The following is a 22,620-nucleotide window of genomic DNA, read 5'->3' as shown; positions in this document are numbered from 1 at the left end:
TCGTTATGGCGTTTGTTTCCATTATCAAGCATTGTTTGTCTGTCCTAACTAATTTTACATGTTAGTGTGATCTGGGTGTTTCACTGCGGACTATGGCGTAATGTTGCTTTTATTTCTTAATCTGTTCATTGTGTTGTCAATGACTCTTCAATCAACTATGTGTAACTACTCCTCCAATTCTATTGAAAACCTGAAGAACAACTTGTTTCCTCTCAAAATTTAGTTCAGTTTCATCAGCCATGGGTAACTATGGACAAGCTGGGAATATCATTGTGATCTCATGGGGAATCTTGGTTAGATTAGGTATTTAGTAAACTATGCTGCTCGTAAGAGGCGACCAAATGGATTGGGTGGTCGGGTGTGGTTGATAAGAGTTTCATTGTGCTTCAACATCTGGGATCATTGCTCCTAACATCAATCACTGAATTGTCTGGTTCAGACTCAGTTATTTACAAACTGCTGTCATATTGCTGGAATATTGCTGAGTGCTGTTACTCAACAAAGACACACAGAAGGAACAGACTGCGTTTGCTGAGCAACTGTTTCCCCCCATGTAGATATCATAAAATGGATGTGTGGACAGTTTGCCTTGGGCAACGGAACAAGATCCTTTTGATATTTTCGACAAAGGCTTTGTGGAGACTGATCTGTACATGGTGTCAAGGGCTTGATTATTTCCTCAGATTCTTGTAGACACGGGGACCACATCTTCCTGGCCAAACCTCCCAGACCAGTGAATTATTGATCAGTCTCCCATGTTTAAAATCCCCATGATAAACCATCTTGCAGAATGGTTCAAATAGATGTTATTTATCACAAGGGATGAAGCATGCAAATTTCTATAATACCGAAAGGTACAGCACTATAACTATCTTGGACATGAAAACCTGGATATTTTTTAAGGGCGTAGGGGAAGGCCAGGGGACCCCAGCACACACCAGACATGCACTGACTGATGGATGCTTTGTGCTCGGTTGCTTGCATCCAGGTCTTCAAGGTCGTTGTTGTTTTCACAATTCTGTTTTGCCTATACTTTGGTTTTGAGCTCGTTTTACTTTGGCATCCTTTCAAACGATGCAGTAATGGGAATAGTTGTCTGGTTTGACTGTTGAAAATTGCAGCAAAACAAGCAGAATGTCTGCATATTTTGTCAAGACTTGAACGAGTGAACAGTGGTTGGTGTAGAGTTACATCATTTTGGATTCTACCACAAAGTCAGTCCTTTTCGGAAAGGTTCTGGTGGTGTTTTTCCAGGCTGTATGTAAGTACTTATTTCATAGAAGAGGTTTCAACCTCTAAGTTGACCTTCGTCTTAATTTGGTCAAGGTATGTAGTAGTTATGTTTTAGTTATTGTTTTGCTGTTAAACGTCAGTACTGAAGACCTTGTTGAGATTCCACGTTAGAATTGATCCCTGTTCAACAAAACGATCGTAGTGTTAAGGTGGTCATAACTCCCATTCCTTAACGTAGACTCACGAATGCCGTTGCTTTGTCGAAAGGAGCCCAGATCCAAGGAACCTAGGCTGATCGCAGGAGGCGACTTGGTGGATCGGGTCGGTTGGTCAGACTCGGTAACTTTGATTGTCATTGTACCCTGATAGTATGAGGCATTGCTCATAATATCAATCACAGGTTTGTCTGGTCAAGATTTGATTATTTGCAGACTGTTCTCATATAGCTGGAATATTTCTGAGTGCAGCGTGAAACAATAAAAAACTATTGTGAACAAAAATGTTAGGGATCATGCATGTTTTTTTTTATTTATCTTTGTACTAAAGACTAAGCACACAATTTCATAAAAATATCCCCAAAATATTCATGATCCCTAACTTGTTTTGTACAGTATAGACCCGATAGTTCCTGAAACATGTTCTAATGCTTTTTGTACATGATATGCATGTGGTTTTCTATCTGCCTTAGATTCAACCTGACCTTCAGGTGTTGGGGAAGCCTGGTTGAGTTAGGGGCATGTAGTCTCGAATAACCTGATAAGTTGAAGAGGTTGCTGATGATAAACAAGTTCCCATGAACATCCCCTCCAGATGATGTTGCAGCACACACATATACACCATGACACATTCAAGATTGGAAAATCAACACTTCAGTGAAAGTAGACATTTTAGACTTGTTGCAATGTATCTTGTTTTATCTGGGGAGTGGGCTTTTATAGAAATATAAACTAATGGTTGAGGTGTATTTGTTTTTCAACATAGTTTTAGCTCACCTGAAGAAAAGGATTTGAATTGTTACCTGTTTCAAGAATCGCTGAAAATACTCATCTTCATAATAATAATATTGACTGACGTTGGGAGAGGACCCCGGTTTGGTGCCAGGTGTACAGTCTCTCTGACAATCTGGGTAATGCAGAAGGCTGCGCTGTTTGGGAGTCTTCACATTCTCCGAAAAGTTATTGGTGGGTTCGACTAGGCAGCACTTCCTGGGAGAAGTCCCCTGCCTGGGCTGCGTGTAGAGGGGGCAAGGGCCCTAAGGTGATGATGAGCCTAACCAGCCTGACTGTACCAGGATCACCCAAACCCTCTTTGCTGCATTTTTTATTTTGAGCTTTCTGAGACAATCTAGACTTGCCAAATCGTTCTAGACTTGAGATGGATTCCTTTTTTAATTTATTGTCTCTGGTCTGGCAGACTAACTGTCTCCATGCTTTCTGCTAAAGAGTAAGAGTGTATCAACAAACAAAGGGACACAAGAAGATGATAATTTGTAAATCAAATGAAAGGAGTTATGTGTATGTTTGTCAGACTTATCGCCTACTTAAAGTTAATCATCGGCTGTTGATGTTTCATCATAGAAAAACTTGTGTTTTGCTGATGAAATTTCCCAGCCATGAAAGGTTATGGAGTTAATTGGTTAAATATCCCCGCTCTGCCCATACAGGTGGCCGGTGCGTTAACTCAGCTGATAGGATTATTCTGCTGCTGGTGCCCATACCCCGTCTCGACATTAATGAGGATTTTACGTGATTAGTGGTTATTTCTTGCAGCCCAGATTAACATGCCGGTGGATTAGTTTTGATATTCATTTCAAATTTCCTGAGTCTGGGAAAGTCTGAAAAACTTTGATACTTCTCTTGAAACGTTTTCAAAATGAACTGTGAAACAAATGAGATATGCTTGAATATTCAAAAAGCAATTAAAAAAAAATAATTTAAAAAAAGGCATGGTAAGTTTTTTTATATCAAATATTAAACTCTACTTTTAGTTACCTATTGGCTGTTGTCATGACAATACTTTGAAAGTCATGTCTAGGGGCTTGGATGTTCCATTGTTTGGCAAGTGAACCTCCAGATTTGATTTTGACCCCTACAATGTATCGGTACTCTAGCTGCATCTAGCTGGTGTGATCACTTCTATGGGTAATGTTTTGGGCATCACAGAGCATTCTTTGTGCAGGCATTTTATGATAATCTTCGTCTCCTGGTGCATCATCTCCTGTAAAATACAAATGAATCATCATATAATTTTTGACCTTACTCTCGGATGTTCAAAAATATCTTTTGATATCTCTTTAGCATAAGTTTTTTGCATCAGCCAAGATACAGTAGAAATGTTTATTCAGAAAGTAGACCTTCCGTAGAAACATATATATCTTTCTTATTTATTACTTCATGAAATGTCATGGACATGTTTGTGCAATTGATGTTACTCTAACAGACTCCTAATGTGCCAGTTTTCCATTGTCTGCATAACCTTCCTAGCATTTGCTTCATGCTCCCTGAGATTCACGAGGGAGACGTGATGTAAACAGATGGCGCTGTGTTGGAAACTGGAAACGTTTCATCTCAGCAGCTTGTTTTTTGACTGTCTCGGCCCATGCAACTTGCCCCTAATTTGCGGCGGCACAGTTTCTGTTTTTGCTGCCTCAACTAAAAATAAATTTGGTTTAGATGCATGTACATGCTGCTATGGAACTAAGGGATGAAATTTCAGACAACTGAAACTAATATTGGAGAACAGTTGCACAGAGTGTAGACAGCTGTGACTCAGTGAGTGTATTTCTCTTGGCAATACGTGTGATCATAATGTTGATGCAATAATAATTCTAAATGCACATTTAAATCAAATCGAAAGTTATGTTTGAGTAGAAATGCAGCAATGTAAATATCAAAAAGAAATAACCAGTCTCAATTATTCAACGAAACAGATTCCATTGAAAATTATATGAATATATCACAGAAAGTTCGAAAAGAGAGTCAGCATGAAAAACATACTTGAAAAGGGAATACAAAAATGTTTGTAAGTTGTCAAACTATCTCAACTGTCACACCTTTGACCTGCCGATTTCGACAAAAAGTTCAGAGTACATTTTGGGTTCATGAAAATTATGTCCATCTCTTGTAACGTTAGACATCACACTGTCAGAGATACCAGTTATGGTGTCAGTAACGTACTTTGTTCTTAAGTAATAACTTTTCAAAAGACCACATGATCAATAGCAGTCCTTCTGATGTGTGTTCACTGGGCCCTGATGTACAAAATGATCTTAGCGCTAAGGTGATTGTAACTCCCTCCTTCAATGGAGTATAGGCTTGTGATGGTCGTAGCGCTAAGATCACTTTGTGCAAGAGGGCTCCTGGTCTTGTTCTACAAGCTTGTGGTCTGTCTATGTTAAAGTGTAGAAGTTGCAGTAGCTGCAGCAGATTGCTTCATTGAACAATGACCCAGGCAAAACTCAGTGTCTATTTCAGAAATAATAAACATGTTTTTCAAACATGTCCAGTTTCCCCTCCAGAATATGTATCTACTCTTCACTGTAATATTTGCCGTCGGGTAGCCTAGTGGTTAAAATGTTCGCTCGTCACGCCGAAGACCCTGGTTAGATTCCGGACATGGGTACAATGTGTGAAGCCCATTTCTGGTGTCCCCTGCCGTGATATTGCTGGAATATTGCTAAAAGCGGCGTAAAACCATACTCACTCACTTACTCACTCACTATTTTTCCCGTGCTACCAAATTACAGAACAGTTTTTAATATTCCAAATACCTCATTGCTTTTATTCACCATAAGACAATTCTTGAGGGATTTATCCCACTGACTCCTTAGCCTGTGAACCAAAAAGGGTTTCTCAGTGACTCTGGTACTTGTTCTGCCAAACATGCTGTTCTGGTCATTGGGTCCTCTGGCTGCTCATCTGCAAGTTAAGATCACTGAATAGTTTGATGCATGAAACTGGTCTAGAATATCAATAAGAGTGAATCATAGCTCCGTACCCATTATATCTGCATCGCTGTTCTGTAATGAGACGCTGTAGAAAGTTTGTGTCGAAATACATGTAAATGTAGCTTTGATCCCTTTTGGAGGAGACTTTAAGATTGTTATAAACTTTGACGTCATCAAGTGAGTTAGTGTGCCACATTCAGCAGCTATATCATTGTAGCCTGTGTACAAGTTGAACTGGACCAGACAAACTAGTGGGTAAGACAGATATCTACCCGAGGTATGTTTCTGCATACAGAAGTAAACCCCACCTAAAATCAGAATACTGACAGGTACCCTACGATGAGTCCGTTAAATTCTGCCGCGGGCCTTATTGCTCAGTGCGCTGAACAAGTTCCTTGAACGCTTACATATACGACACATCCTGGATGACAAAGCGCAGTAAAATTCAACATGGCAGTACTCATATTTTTTTCTCTTGGTATTTCCTTACCATAAATGGAACGGAACTGTCATGTTGTATGACATGCATTGCAGCATGCACTCAACATCAGGCGAACCAGAACAAGAACATGAACCGGTTTCAGTGTTAGGTTGAGGAATTTGGACTCGTCTGCCGTTTAGGGCACCGGGTACCTTTCTGTATTCTGGTTTTGGCTTGGGTACATTTCTGTATACAGAAACGTATTTGGGGTAAATATCTGTAGTACCTCTGACAGTACCAATGACCCCTTCAGTCAAACTAGTGGTTGATAGCATGAGCAGTGATGACACAGAGCCAGGTCACACATTTCAAACACCCAATCCCCATGATAGCCAGGACGAACTACAATCATAGTGCATTTCTGGTGCTATTGTACAAAGCGATCTTAACGCTAAGGTGATTGTCACTCCCATCCCTTAACAGACTTACGACAATCGCAGAAAATGTTGTTTTGTACAACGGCATCCTGGTACTGAAGAACTTTTCATGATATCACATATTATCCAGACAGTTGCTTTGTGTTTTCATTACAAATGAAAGGCTTCAGTGCCTAGTACTATAATGAAACTTCAGTTGTCAGGAGTTACAGTTACCTGTCAGATTGTTTCCTTACGGGACTGAACAAGCATCTCCATGTGGTGTTTTTTTTTGCAAGACTGCAGTTAAAACCAAATCCATCTTATCTTGGGTAATCGCCCGGCAGATGAGTCTCAAGCTCTGTGTAAATGGTGAAGGGAGATAACTCTGTGTGACTCGTCATGGGATGAAGCCAGTGAGTATAAGGATGGAGCACCTGCCTCCTTGCCTCTCCTCTGTAGCTGCCATGTGTATATTTAGTGTGTAATCAGGACTGGAAATGCTGCTCTAAGATTAGCTTATTGGGATGCCCTGGGAAGAAAATAAACTTTAATCTTCATCTGTCTTTTCTGATAGCCAGATGTTTCAGAAACATATGTTCAGATGTAAGATTCATTCAGGGTGTTCTGTGAATTAGAGAGTTACAGGAGAACTTTGAATGTGCTGAATGATTGTATCAGGAGTGAATGATTGTATCAGGAGTGAATGATTGTATCAGCAGTGAATGATTGTATCAGACAACTTTGTACGTACAATGTGTTTGTGTTAAATTACCAAATGAATTGTTACTTTGACTTTGTATCTTATAAAGTGTGTTTTGTAATATGGGCTGTGGCTTAAAATAAAGAATTTAGATGAAATGAATGATTGTATGAGGAGTTGGGGATTGCATCAGGAATGAATGGTTGTATCTGGAGTGAATGATTGTACAAGTAGTGAATGATTGTACAAGGAGTGAATGATTGTACAAAGAATGAATGATTGTACAAAGAGTGAATGATTGTACATGGAGTGAATGATTATACAAGGATTGAATGATTGTACAAGGAGTGAATGATTGTACAAGGGAATGATTGTACATGGAGTGAATGATTGTACAAGGGAATGATTGTACAAGGAGTGAATGATTGTACAAGGAGTGAATGATTATACAAGGAGTGAATGATTGTACAAGGAGTGAACGAGTGAATGATTGTACAAGGGAATGATTGTACAAGGAGTGAATGATTGTACAAGGAGTGAATGATTGTACAAGAAGTGAATGATTGTACAAGGAGTGAACGAGTGAATGATTGTACAAGTAGTGAATGATTGTACAAGTAGTGAATGATTGTACAAAGAATGAATGATTGTACAAAGAGTGAATGATTGTACATGGAGTGAATGATTGTATGAGTGAATGATTGTATGAGTGAATGAATTGTACAAGGAGTGAATGCTTGTATGAGTGAATGATTGTATGAGTGAATGCTTGTATGAGTGAATGATTGTATGAGTGAATGGTTGGTTCCTGAGCACCGTCTGTACTTTACTTCCATTCAGTGAAGCTATGCAGTTTATATTCTGTAAAAACTGAAACTGGTATCTTTAATTATCTCATTGTAGTATATGGCTGAGATATTGCTTATGTGTTATATTTGAAGTCACTCTTTGTAATACATTTTTTTATGATTTCTAAGATTTGCATGAAAGCTATCATCTGATAGTGGCGTTTCTTCCTGGTGTCCATCACTGGGACCGTGTGTTAGTTTTACAATTACTTGGTTACTGTATTTTACAAACTTAAAGTAAATACAGTCCATCAACATAAACAACTGTGTCAAATCAGTAAACGATGTTGACATTCAGGGCTTTTGACACCACCACTTGTCCATTAGACCCCAAACTCATTAATATTCCTCAGAACTGGGTTGCTTTCTCCCATAATCTAGTTTCTGATATAATGATACGTGACCCACGAGGTCAGACACCATGACTGTTAAAGCGGTCACTCAGACTGTCGAGTGCATGGAGGTCAGTTAGGCATTACTGTCCTCTCTTCCGTGATAGACCTGTCCACTCAGATCGTGTATGTGTCATATTTAGCCTGTTGACAGATCACGTGTTGCGTTGCAGGAAATAAACAGGCTATTTATAAGACGGTTGTAGACATTCCATGATCGTATAACATATTTGGGCAGCTGTAGGTCACAGCCATTAACCAAAATATCCTCTGTACACAGTACAGTCATTGTTTAATAATTTCCTGATTGGACTTCAAATTACCTGGTCACACATGAACTGACCCGAGTGTTTTTGTTTAGTTACAGTTGTCATTTCCAATGTATAGCTTCTTGTTCATTATTTTTTTTATGAAGGTTTGTCAAATTTGACAGATAGAATGTATATTATTTGCTGTTTGAATCGTTCCACTGATATTAACATTTTCAAATCAGTATGCATTCATACAACCTAAAGCAGAAGAAAAATTGTCAGTAGAGGATGGGACAAGTCCAAATATATTTCCAGGGTCCCTGACTCCTATTGCCGGACCCTACCCAGGTACCCCGCTGTGGTTCTCAAGAGTTGGGTATGAAATGTCCGATTGGGAATTGTTTTACAAGAACCCTGGCAGATAGTACTTAAATACACCTATAACTGACATATATATATATAACTGATGTAATATAACACTGAAGTGTTCTCATGGTTTTCTCTGGCATATCAAACTAAGTGCCCAAGGCAGGCAAATTGGGGGATAATTATGATATTTTTCAAATTTGATTTTTTTAATATTCTTAATTTCATAATATCTTAGCACAGGGAAAATTGTATTTCAATTTGGGACTTTCATTTGATGCAGACTTGGTATCGAATATCTACCTCTGAGTAGGTCTAGATAAACCCTTATGACTGAAGCTTTATCTGTATTCAAATATACAAAAGTCGGAAGGAATGTGTGCATGGACAGAAAGAAATTAGAACATTAGTGACTTATAGTGTTACCATGGAGTTGTGAATTTTGTTATTAAACAATATATTACGTGACTAACCATGGGTCCGGGTAGTCCTGTGGGTACCCGGATCCTACTCAGTACCCACCCAACCCTGGTACCCAAGTTACCAGTCCCAGCCCTAGTTGTTTGTTAATTTTGTATGTATGTTTAGACCTTGTGTCATTACCAAGCATGAATGCATACTGAATTTTACTGGTCTAACTGGGGACAGATGCCACTTGTTCAAATCTGTAGTTACACATTCATGTGTTATGTATATTTCAAAGGAATACTTTTCACCTTAAAAATGACAACCTCATTGGCACTGGAACGCCTCACTAATCACTACATCAAAACTAACAACAATACTGACCCGTGAAGACCCATGCTTGCTGCAAAAGGTGACTATGCTTGTTGTAAGAGGCGACTAATGGGATCAGGTGGTCAGGCTTGCTGACTTGGTTGATGCATGTCATCGTATCAATTCTCATGACATCAATCACTGGATTGTCCGGTCCAAACTCGATTATTGACAGACCGCCATCATATAGCTGTAATATTGCTGTGTGCAGAGTTAAACAACAAACAAACAGAGATGTCATTCTGTGTATTATATATACACTTGACAGTTTTGTGCGTCATGGAAAGATAAAAACATCCCTATCAAACATGGAGTGGTGTATACTGAAATGTTATCATTGGGTTAATCATTTCAAGAGGTTTTTTAACACATCACTGTACAGATGTAACATTTTAAGTCGAAACTCTATGGGATTAAATATTTCACCTGAAAATGACAATTTCCCACAGGTAAATGGCATATCTATGTGACCTCAACATGCCCCAGTTTAGTTCTGTATAATGATTTGTTGTGATAGCATTGCATCGCCATGAAATACTTGGCATATCTCTCTTGCTTTACAGCAATATTTAGCATTCAGGCACACGAAGCCAGACTCCAGACTCTGTCCTTTATATTTATGGTTGAGTTTGAATTAAACCTATAAACTGTATTAAACAAAGCACCTGAAAAGGCAGCAGCCTGCCCTTTGAGACAGATAAACGTTGTGTACAGCAAGTCAGTGATGTGTGTATGCCGATAGGTATATAACCTTCAATCAGATTTCCCTGCTCCGCTGAGCAAGCGTTTGCCTTTCATCTGGACTTGTCAAGTAGAGAAATAGTTAGCTGTTGTTGTATTGGAAGACACATGTGCTTTTGTGGGGGCTGTCTGTTATGGTTGAATATTTATTCAAGAGATTTTCATTTTATTTGAGTAGCGAGGTCATTTGTACTTGGGTTGCTGTGAGCTGTACAGTATCTTATTCAACAAACAAGAACACATTTGTGCAAACACTTGTCAAAGTTGTCTGTATGCACCACACATCCCACTTTGTTGTGAATGGTGAAGAATATGTATTGATGCACTTGTATTATATTCAAATTTGTTATGTTTAACATAATGCATAGATGAGATCCAAGATTTATTTTTTTATTGTTTTCAAGGCCACTTGACACATGTGACAAATAAGCATCACACATGCGAATGATAATTACACATCACCTATTTGCTGTGAAATAATGAAGGATTTGACTGTGTTATCATTATTTGAAATAAATAAAGGCTTGAATTTGATACACAGTATGTGTGTGTGTTAGGAGGAGGGGTCATGAAATAATGTTACAAAAATAGGGAGGTCCTAAGACAGACCTTATAAGACCAATGCCACCGGCCACCCACCCCTATGATAAATGGCCAGTCCTTGGTATTAAGCTAGGGTCTAATTTATTTTTCTGGGTATTCATACACGTTGCGGCAGCTGTTTTAAGGAACAATGAATCTCTCCGAGATAGTGACACCTTATGATCTTGTTATTCAATTTCAGTTTCAATGAAACGGCTCCTGCATAACTTTATGAATAAGGGAAGCAACTCGCAAAATTATGTTCATCAAATTAGAATTCTCACATTATCGTTTATTACAATGTTGAACTTAAATAGCCATTATGTCTTTAATGACACAAATACACGCATCATTCTTACTACTCCTCAATGGGCTCGTACAAAACATTGACAAATAAAAACAGCCCCAAATCGTTTCTTTTCCCACAAAGGCTGAATGAGGCGGTGTAACAAAGAGATCCGGAGCTATCGACTGTCAATGCTCCAAATCACAACCAGCGTTGATGTTGCTGGTCATCGGTGTGTGTAATCTTTCTCGGGCATGACGATGTGTTCTGAGGAAGATGGTATATCAGAGTATGAGTTTATAAACACCAGATACACAGATAGTCTTTGCCCTTGATATTTTGGGCTGATTGAATGCCCAGGAGAAAAAGATAGCAGTGACTCACATCGCCATGCTGTGCAGTAGCGGTAAGATATTTCATTTTTCCGGCAGTTTTCCTTGACAGTGATATCATATTTATTGGTGAAATTTGAAGGGATGGATGTGCCTTGGCATAACCTTTATTGATTATTTGTCACTCTTATCAATTTTGTTTATTTAATGCTGCAAGGTAGACCTTGACAACCAGAATGGCTGGTTTCATGCCATGGGGCTGTGGTGCAATTTTGCAATTATGTTGAGGGTTGCATCGGTGATGCGTCATTGTGCGCTGTGCATAGTTTTGCAGACAGATGTCTGTAACAGAATGCATGTGTGAATGGTTCCAAATCTCATTGCATTGTTCTCGTCACTGAAATGTATGAATGGATTGCGGTCAGTTTTAAAGCAGTTGGACTATGTATTACAACATGAATATTAGAATTTATGACATAAAAAATTTATGATGGAGAATTTCATGACCTTTTCACCTGACTTGACATGGTGATATGGGAAATCGTTTCTGTTGGGCGTTCTTGGCGTCAGTAAACTGCATGGAATAGAAATATCTCTATTAAAATTACTTTTTTATATTTTATTTTTTTTAGATTGTACTTTTTGGATATTCAGTCCATGATGACAAGGAATAGAAAACTTTCAAAGAAGGATCATAGGTCTAACACTCGTTCATGAATAATTAAGTTTAAATGTCCTTAATTGCCCCAAATCACTATCTATACTCTTTACCAAGATACCCCATTAAATATAAATGCAAAATGTCCCAAATCATCCTGGTTGTATGTTATTGAAAACAGCTTGTGATGGAATATACAATAACTATCTGTGCTCAGTAACCAGAAGATAAGTGTTTGAACTTATCCCACATGTATTTCGTCAGAGTGGTTATGAAATGTGTTTCTTCTGGTTGTTCAATAATGTCGCCATTCCTCTCTCACCCATACCTCCCCCCCCCCACCCTTTTCCAACCCTGTCTCCCCATCATTCATTCTTCCACTCCCTTTTTCCATCTCCCCATCCCCTTCCATCTCCCAACCCCCTCATATCTCTCCACCCCCTCATATCTCCCCACCCCCTCATATCTCCCCACCCCCTCATATCTTCCCACCCCCTCATATCTCCCCATCCCCCTCATATCTCCACACACCCCTCATATCTCCACACACCCCTCATATCTCCACACACCCCTCATATCTCCCCACCCCCTCATATCTCCACACACCCCTCATATCTCTCCACCCCCTCATATCTCTCCACCCCCTCATATCTTCCCACCCCCTCATATCTCTCCACCCCCTCATATCTTCCCACCCCCTCATATCTCTCCACCCCCTCATATCTTCCCACCCCCTCATATCTCCCCATCCCCCTCATATCTCCACACACCCCTCATATCTCCACACACCCCTCATATCTCCACACACCCCTCATATCTCCACACACCCCTCATATCTCCCCACCCCCTCATATCTCCACACACCCCTCATATCTCTCCACCCCCTCATATCTCTCCACCCCCTCATATCTTCCCACCCCCTCATATCTCCCCATCCCCCTCATATCTCCCCACCCCCTCATATCTTCCCACCCCCTCATATCTCCCCATCCCCCTCATATCTCCACACACCCCTCATATCTCCACACACCCCTCATATCTCCACACACCCCTCATATCTCCCCACCCCCTCATATCTCCACACACCCCTCATATCTCTCCACCCCCTCATATCTCTCCACCCCCTCATATCTTCCCACCCCCTCATATCTCCACACACCCCTCATATCTCCACACACCCCTCATATCTTCCCACCCCCTCATATCTCCACACACCCCCTCATATCTTCCCACCCCCTCATATCTCCACACACCCCTCATATCTTCCCACCCCCTCATATCTCCACACACCCCTCATATCTCCACACACCCCTCATATCTCCACACACCCCTCATATCTTCCCACCCCCTCATATCTCCCCATCCCCCTCATATCTCCACACACCCCTCATATCTCCACACACCCCTCATATCTCCACACACCCCTCATATCTCCCCACCCCCTCATATCTCCACACACCCCTCATATCTCTCCACCCCCTCATATCTCTCCACCCCCTCATATCTTCCCACCCCCTCATATCTCCACACACCCCTCATATCTCCACACACCCCTCATATCTTCCCACCCCCTCATATCTCCACACACCCCCTCATATCTTCCCACCCCCTCATATCTCCACACACCCCTCATATCTTCCCACCCCCTCATATCTCCACACACCCCTCATATCTCCACACACCCCTCATATCTCCACACACCCCTCATATCTCCACACACCCCCTCATATCTCCACACACCCCTCATATCTTCCCACCCCCTCATATCTCCACACACCCCTCATATCTCCACACACCCCTCATATCTCCACACACCCCTCATATCTTCCCACCCCCTCATATCTTCCCACCCCCTCATATCTCCACACACCCCTCATATCTCCACACACCCCTCATATCTCCACACACCCCTCATATCTTCCCACCCCCTCATATCTCCACACACCCCTCATATCTCCACACACCCTCATATCTCCACACACCCCTCATATCTCCCCACCCCCCTCATATCTCCACACACCCCTCATATCTCCACACACCCCTCATATCTCCACACACCCCTCATATCTCCACACACCCTCATATCTCCACACACCCCTCATATCTCCACACACCCCTCATATCTCCACACACCCCTCATATCTTCCCACCCCCTCATATCTCCACACACCCCTCATATCTCCACACACCCCTCATATCTCCACACACCCCTCATATCTTCCCACCCCCTCATATCTTCCCACCCCCTCATATCTCCACACACCCCTCATATCTCCACACACCCTCATATCTCCACACACCCCTCATATCTCCCCACCCCCCTCATATCTCCACACACCCCTCATATCTCCCCATCACCCTCATATCTCCTCCACCCCCTCATATCTCCACACACCCCTCATATCTCCCCATCACCCTCATATCTCCACACACCCTCATATCTCCACACACCCCTCATATCTCCCCATCACCCTCATATCTCCACACACCCCCTCATATCTTCCCACCCCCTCATATCTTCCCACCCCCTCATATCTCCACACACCCCTCATATCTCCACACACCCCTCATATCTCCACACACCCCTCATATCTCCACACACCCCTCATATCTTCCCACCCCCTCATATCTCCACACACCCCTCATATCTCCACACACCCCTCATATCTCCACACACCCCTCATATCTTCCCACCCCCTCATATCTCCACACACCCCTCATATCTCCACACACCCCTCATATCTCCACACACCCCTCATATCTCCACACACCCCTCATATCTCCACACACCCCCTCATATCTCCACACACCCCTCATATCTCCACACACCCCTCATATCTTCCCACCCCCTCATATCTCCACACACCCCCTCATATCTCCACACACCCCTCATATCTTCCCACCCCCTCATATCTCCACACACCCCTCATATCTCCACACACCCCTCATATCTCCACACACCCTCATATCTTCCCACCCCCTCATATCTCCACACACCCCTCATATCTCCACACACCCCTCATATCTTCCCACCCCCTCATATCTCCACACACCCCCTCATATCTCCACACACCCCTCATATCTCCACACACCCCCTCATATCTCCACACACCCTCATATCTCCACACACCCCCTCATATCTTCCCACCCCCTCATATCTCCACACACCCTCATATCTTCACACACCCCTCATATCTCCACACACCCCTCATATCTCCACACACCCCTCATATCTCCACACACCCCTCATATCTCCACACACCCTCATATCTCCACACACCCTCATATCTTCCCACCCCCTCATATCTCCACACACCCCTCATATCTCCACACACCCCCTCATATCTTCCCACCCCCTCATATCTCCACACACCCTCATATCTTCACACACCCCTCATATCTCCACACACCCCTCATATCTCCACACACCCCTCATATCTCCACACACCCCTCATATCTCCACACACCCCTCATATCTTCCCACCCCCTCATATCTCCACACACCCCTCATATCTCCACACACCCCTCATATCTTCCCACCCCCTCATATCTCCACACACCCCCTCATATCTCCACACACCCCTCATATCTTCCCACCCCCTCATATCTCCACACACCCCTCATATCTTCCCACCCCCTCATATCTCCACACACCCCCTCATATCTCCACACACCCTCATATCTCCACACACCCCTCATATCTTCCCACCCCCTCATATCTCCACACACCCCTCATATCTCCACACACCCCTCATATCTCCACACACCCCTCATATCTCTCCACCCCCTCATATCTTCCCACCCCCTCATATCTCCACACACCCCTCATATCTCCACACACCCCTCATATCTTCCCACCCCCTCATATCTCCACACACCCCTCATATCTCCACACACCCCTCATATCTCCACACACCCCTCATATCTCTCCACCCCCTCATATCTTCCCACCCCCTCATATCTCCACACACCCCTCATATCTCCACACACCCCTCATATCTCCACACACCCCTCATATCTTCCCACCCCCTCATATCTCCACACACCCCCTCATATCTCCACACACCCCTCATATCTTCCCACCCCCTCATATCTCCACACACCCCTCATATCTTCCCACCCCCTCATATCTCCACGCACCCCTCATATCTCCACACACCCTCATATCTTCCCACCCCCTCATATCTCCACACACCCCTCATATCTCCACACACCCCTCATATCTCCACACACCCCTCATATCTCTCCACCCCCTCATATCTTCCCACCCCCTCATATCTCCACACACCCCTCATATCTCCACACACCCCTCATATCTCCACACACCCCTCATATCTCCACACACCCCTCATATCTCCACACACCCCTCATATCTCCACACACCCCTCATATCTCCACACACCCCTCATATCTCCACACACCCCCTCATATCTCCACACACCCCTCATATCTCCACACACCCCTCATATCTTCCCACCCCCTCATATCTCCACACACCCCTCATATCTCCACACACCCCTCATATCTCCACACACCCCTCATATCTTCCCACCCCCTCATATCTCCACACACCCCTCATATCTCCACACACCCCTCATATCTCCACACACCCCTCATATCTCCACACACCCCTCATATCTCCACACACCCCTCATATCTCCACACACCCCTCATATCTCCACACACCCCCTCATATCTCCACACACCCCTCATATCTCCACACACCCCTCATATCTTCCCACCCCCTCATATCTCCACACACCCCTCATATCTTCCCACCCCCTCATATCTCCACACACCCCTCATATCTCCACACACCCCTCATATCTCCACACACCCCCTCATATCTCCACACACCCCTCATATCTCCACACACCCCCTCATATCTTCCCACCCCCTCATATCTCCACACACCCCTCATATCTCCACACACCCCTCATATCTCCACACACCCCTCATATCTTCCCACCCCCTCATATCTCCACACACCCCTCATATCTTCCCACCCCCTCATATCTCCCCACCCCCTCATATCTCCACACACCCCTCATATCTCCACACACCCCTCATATCTCCACACACCCCTCATATCTCCACACACCCCTCATATCTTCCCACCCCCTCATATCTCCCCACCCCCTCATATCTCCCCACCCCCTCATATCTCCACACACCCCTCATATCTCCACACACCCCTCATATCTCCCCACCCCCTCATATCTTCCCACCCCCTCATATCTTCCCACCCCCTCATATCTCCACACACCCCTCATATCTCCACACACCCCTCATATCTCCACACACCCCCTCATATCTCCACACACCCCTCATATCTCCACACACCCCTCATATCTTCCCACCCCCTCATATCTTCCCACCCCCTCATATCTCCACACACCCCTCATATCTCCACACACCCCTCATATCTCCACACACCCCTCATATCTCCACACACCCCTCATATCTCCCCATCCCCTCATATCTTCCCACCCCCTCATATCTCCACACACCCCTCATATCTCCCCATCACCCTCATATCTCCTCCACCCCCTCATATCTCCCCACCCCTCATATCTCCCCACTCCCCTCAAATCTCCCCACCCACTCATATCTCCCCACCCCTTCCCTCTCCCCCAATCTAACTTCTCCCCACCCCTTCCCTCATCCCATCCCTTTCTTGTCCCCTAATCTTACCTTCTCATCCATTTCCTCTCTCCCAATCTTACCTTCTCCCCACCCTTTCCCTCACCCATACCTTCCCTCACCCATCCCTTTCCTGTCCCCACCCCCTTCCCTCCCTTCCCTTTCCCCACCCCCCTCCTGTCCCCCAATTTTACCTTCTCCCACCTCTTCCCTCACCCCACCCATCCCTTTCCTGTCCCCCACCCCCTTCCCTCTTCCCACCCTTCCCTTTCCCCAACCCCCTCCTGTCCCCCAATCTTACCTTCTCCCACCTCTTCCCTCACCCCACCCCTTTCCTTTCCCCGTCCCTTCCCTTTCCCCACCCCCTTCCTGTCCCCCAATCTTACCTTCTCCCACCTCTTCCCTCACCCCACCCCTTCCCTTTCCCCGTCCCTTTCTCCAGCCCTTTCCTGTCCCCACCCCTCCCTCTCCCCCAATCTTACCTTCTCCCCACCTCTTCCCTCACCCCACCCCTCTCCTGTCCCCACCCCCTCTCCCAATCTTACCTTCTCCCCACCCACACCTTTCCTGTCCCCACCTCCCACCCCATCCTTTTCCTGTACCCCACCCCCTTCCCTCTCCCCCAATCTTACCTTCTCCCAACACCTTTCCTGTCCCCACCCGTCCCTGTCCCCCAATCTTACCTTCTCCCCACCCCATCCTTTTCCTGTACCCCACCCCCTTCCCTCTCCCCCAATCTTAACTTTCACCTTCTTCCTGTTCACCTCTTCCCGTTCACCCCTTCCCTTTCTCCACCCCTGTCCATCTTCCCAGCATCCCAGTCACTGTATCCTCTTATGCTGATAGCATCTTCAAGGTGTTGCTGCCTAATTGTTGTAATTAATGACATCATCAGCTGCCAGTCAAGGAGATAAGCAGACACATCCCAGGTGCCCTGCAATGTACACCATTGTACATTACACACCAGCAGATGTCAATCACAAGCTGGAAGCTGTTACCAATTAACAGTGTCTGTTTCGGATTAAAGTAGGTCACCAATTAGCAAGTGGGGAGCAATTTACACAATCACTGATTGCTTGCGTGTCTCCAGCTGTATAAACCAGTGTATCATAGAGCCGACATCACTTTGTTCCTAGTTTGAAGAACTGTTGGGTACACCTCGCTGATGACAATGATTGTCAAGTATTGGAAATGTATTCTGGAACGTTTGTCAGTCGGTGACATAATAAGAGGTACAGAAAAAAGCTATGTATGCTCTGAATGTCTTCATGATTTGTATGTATTCTTCATTTCACATGTCAACCTGTGAAGATCCGGGGTAGAATAGGTCTTCAGCAACCCATGCTTGTCTCCCCATGAAGATCCGGGGAAGAATAGGTCTTCAGCAACCCATGCTTGCCATAAAAGGTGACTTGACGTAAGGGGCGACTAATGACATTCTCGCTGCATGTCATCGTATCCCATTTGCGTGGATTGATGCTCATGATGACAATCACTGGATTGTCTGGTCCAGACTCGATTATTTACAGACTGCCGTCATATAGCTGGAATACTGCTTAGTGTGGCGTTAAACAACAAACATTTCTCATGTCATAATGTAGCCTTGAGCTGGTTGGTTGTGGTTGTTTCTGAACTTCTTTTACATATGTTTTTTTTTTTAACTTTCTAAATATTCCAAAAATGTGATGTGATACCAAGGAGGGATTAAGCTGTGGGGTCTTTCAGCTTTTTGCAGTGTAGACATCGTAATGAATGCCTTGTGTGAGTTACCAGACAGAGTAGCAGACATGTATTGAATCAGTCTTGCTAGGTCTGTACATTTGCCTGATCCAAGCTCCTCTGTAACGACTTGCCTTGTGTCCACCATCATCAAAGTTGTGAATTTTACAATGTGTTGGGGAAGAAAAGAGTTATAGGGATATCCTTGTCTCTTTTTCAAACACTTGAACATATTTTCTATAAAACAATCACCCCTAATCCATCCTCATCCCTTTCTCACCTCCACAAGCAGCCTGTTCTCATCCCTTTCTCGGGGGCACGGGTGGCCCAGTCGTCTAAGGCCCCGTGTTTCGCAATGCAGAGTTGCGTCCCTTGGGCACGCCAGAAACCTATGATTGTGGGTTCGAATCCCGGTTTGCCCCGATTATGTTTCTAAGTTTGTCAGCACCATACCCGTGCTCGTGGGTTTTACCGAAGTGGTAAACATCTGAGACCTGCATCACTTAGGGCTTTCCTCCCACATTAAGCTGACACGCCGTGATATAACTGGAATACTGTTAAAAGAGGCGTTAAACCAAACTCACTCACTCACTCACTCACTCTCATCCCTTTCTCACCTCCACAAGCAGCCTGTTCTCATCCTGAAATATATTGAGAGACGTTGGGGTTCCTTGGTTCCATGAAAGCTAGGTATTGACAGTATTGACAGTCTCAGAAAGTCTGGTTTTTCAAGACTAATCGGGAGGACCAGCATAAACTTTATGTCACTGGCCCTGAGGGTTTGAAGCTAGTCCTGCTTGAACAAGACAAACATGTTTACTAAATGTTTCAGTTTTATTCAGTTCCAATGTGTAGCTAAATTGAAGCACTTAACTGGTTCAGAATTGTGGTCCTTAAATGCAACAAGTCAATGAGGACTACCAAAATTGGATTTTCACTTGTCCTCAGCACATTTGAGAAGCCTCGGACACGCAGACTAGCATGAATTTCGGAGGCTGCATCAGCAGCTCGGGTGCAGTCAGTGGGATGCCACGCTTCATTTCTAGGTTATGTCCTTTGTAGAATGGGGGTATACAGCTCTGATGGTCTGCAAGCTGGATATCTTTATGAGCTGTATACAAGTATCGAGATGTTGGTGTGAGGCCAACCGTTGAATGTAACTTCATGTCGATACAGAAACTGCACTTGTCTGACTTGTCAGCTATTTCTGCTGTGGATGCGGGCAAGGACGACTACATCCAACGTGTGTATTGTCCTGTGAAAGATCAAATCAAAGAAATCATTCTGTGATTGTCCTTGGGACAGAGGAAGTTTCTATAGAATATCCCTGAGACAGGGACTTTCTTTAGAATATCCCCAGGACAGATATTCTGGAGAAAATCCTTGCTGATAGAATACTCTTTGAAATGAAGGCCAGTGAGAGCAATAGGATGACGTCACGAGAAGTTTATAAGCTGGAATGTTTGTGACAGCAACATTAAACAACATTCATAGCGGTAGAAATTGGCGCTCGTCTTCTCATCCTTGCCAAACTGCCCAATAGTGAAGGTATCATAAGGACAAGTAGATATTTGCTATTTTTAAGGATTTTGCTGTATGTTATCAGTATAATGAGTGAGTGAGTATGGTTTTACGCCGCTTTTAGCAATATTCCAGCAATATCACAGCGGGGGACACCAGAAATGGGCTTCACACATTGTACCCATGTCGGGAATTGAACCCGGGTCTTCGGCGTGACGTGCGAACGCTTTAACCACTAGGCTACCCAACCGGCCCGTTATCAGTATAAGGAGTAGTGGACTAAAAGTGTTATTCACTCACTCACTTCAAGAGTGAGTCCATCTAGCTGTATCATCCATCAGCATCCATGCACAAAATATGGTCTCTGCATACTGGAGCAGGCCCCGGTGCAGGCCCCGGTGCAGCTCCCGGTGCAGCTCCCGGTGCAGGCCCCGGTGCAGCTCCAGGTGCAGGCCCCGGTGCAGCTCCCGGTGCAGCTGGGATGGAGATGGACTGATTGCGATGGCACTGCCAGGAGGTACAGCCCATGGTCCCAGCTGGGATGGAGATGGACTGATTGTGCTGGCACTGCCAGGAGGTACAGCCCATGGTCCCAGGAATCACTGTTCACTGTCTGTGATGGCGGGCTCTCCCTTGTCAGGTCAAGGTGACCTCACCCAGTTATTGAGTTGGGGCACCAAGCCTTTCTTAAATTACATGGTCTCATTATCAGATCGTCTTTGTGGAACCGCTAATGTTATCCAATCTTCAATCAGTTATATTCGTTTTCACTCATGCGCTTTAGTGACAGCCTTGAGGTGTAAGTTCATATTGATTTTTGTTATTATTTTTAATAATTCGATTTTGTACAGAGTGTTATTATTTATGTATTATTTAATGTTTGGTATTGAATGGTCTGAACAGATTTAAGGTTAAATCAGTGTATGACTTGTTATGTTCCACTGTTTGTACAGTATAGTAGGGCTGTGAACATTGTATTGCAATACAGATATCTGCATTGTGATATGTATTGCAGTCTTTGATGATCAGGGGTAGTATAGGTCTTCAGCAGCCCGGGCTTGCCATAAAAAGCGACTATGCTTGTCGTAAGAGGCGACTAACGGGATCGGGTGATCAGGCTCGCTGCCTTGGTTGCTGCATGTCATCATATCCCAATTGTGTAGATTGATGCTCATGATGTCAATCACTGGATTGTCTGGGCCAGATTGGTTATTTACAGCTGTCATATGGCTTGATTATTGCTGAGTAAGGCTTTAAACAACAAACAAACAAACAAAAACAAACAAAATGATACATATTGCGATATATTGGAGCTAAAGAGTTTGACACTGATTGACACTGATTGTACAAGCAACTCCTATTTTCTTATGACTTACCAAAGTAAATATTACAATGTCAAAGTCAGCTTGGTCAATCGCTGCCATTTTGCAGTCATGGATACAGGGGAGATAACATACTTTTTCTGTGTACAATTTAGGTTAAACGATACAAATAATAACAAAACTTGTTATATAGTTTTTACCTAAGATACCGGAACACAGAAAAAATATTGCAATATGTAACGTTTGAATGGCTTGTTGCAGTATATCAGTAATGCCATGCAGTCCTACAGATTATAATTATTCCTCGTTTTAGGATGGTTTGTTTTCTATTGTTATTGAAAGGCAATTCTCAATTGACCATGTTCTGACTCTTAACTGGGCGTCGGGGTAGCCTAGTGGTTTAAGCGTTTGCTCATCATGCTGAAGAGCCTGGTTCGATCCTCCACATGGGTACAATGTGTGA

The 22,620-nt window shown here is 43.9% G+C and overlaps 1 protein-coding gene across 12 annotated transcripts in view; it reads left to right on the top strand.

Moving 5' to 3' along the window:
- The window catches only part of LOC124148647 (ack-related non-receptor tyrosine kinase-like), a 177,738-nt gene that overhangs the window by 85,533 nt on the left and 69,585 nt on the right, over nucleotides 1–22,620 (top strand). Inside the window, exon 1 of one of the 12 annotated variants that reach the window (XM_048394062.1) lies at nucleotides 11,124–11,368. The exons of 10 other annotated variants lie outside the window; for them this stretch is intronic. In XM_048394062.1, the coding sequence (XP_048250019.1) occupies nucleotides 11,353–11,368 (16 nt within the window). In that variant the 5' untranslated portion in view covers nucleotides 11,124–11,352. Of the gene's footprint in view, nucleotides 1–11,123; nucleotides 11,369–18,751; nucleotides 18,828–22,620 lie in introns of those variants that run through there. One more of the 12 variants, XM_048394061.1, reaches the window with a different exon arrangement.

The sequence above is a fragment of the Haliotis rufescens genome, unplaced genomic scaffold (genome assembly GCF_023055435.1).
Source record: "Haliotis rufescens isolate VD_foot unplaced genomic scaffold, xgHalRufe1.0.p SCAF_13, whole genome shotgun sequence".
NCBI lineage: Eukaryota > Metazoa > Mollusca > Gastropoda > Lepetellida > Haliotidae > Haliotis > Haliotis rufescens.
Note: the sequence above shows the minus strand (reverse complement) of the source record. Positions and strands in the feature narration are given on the sequence as shown.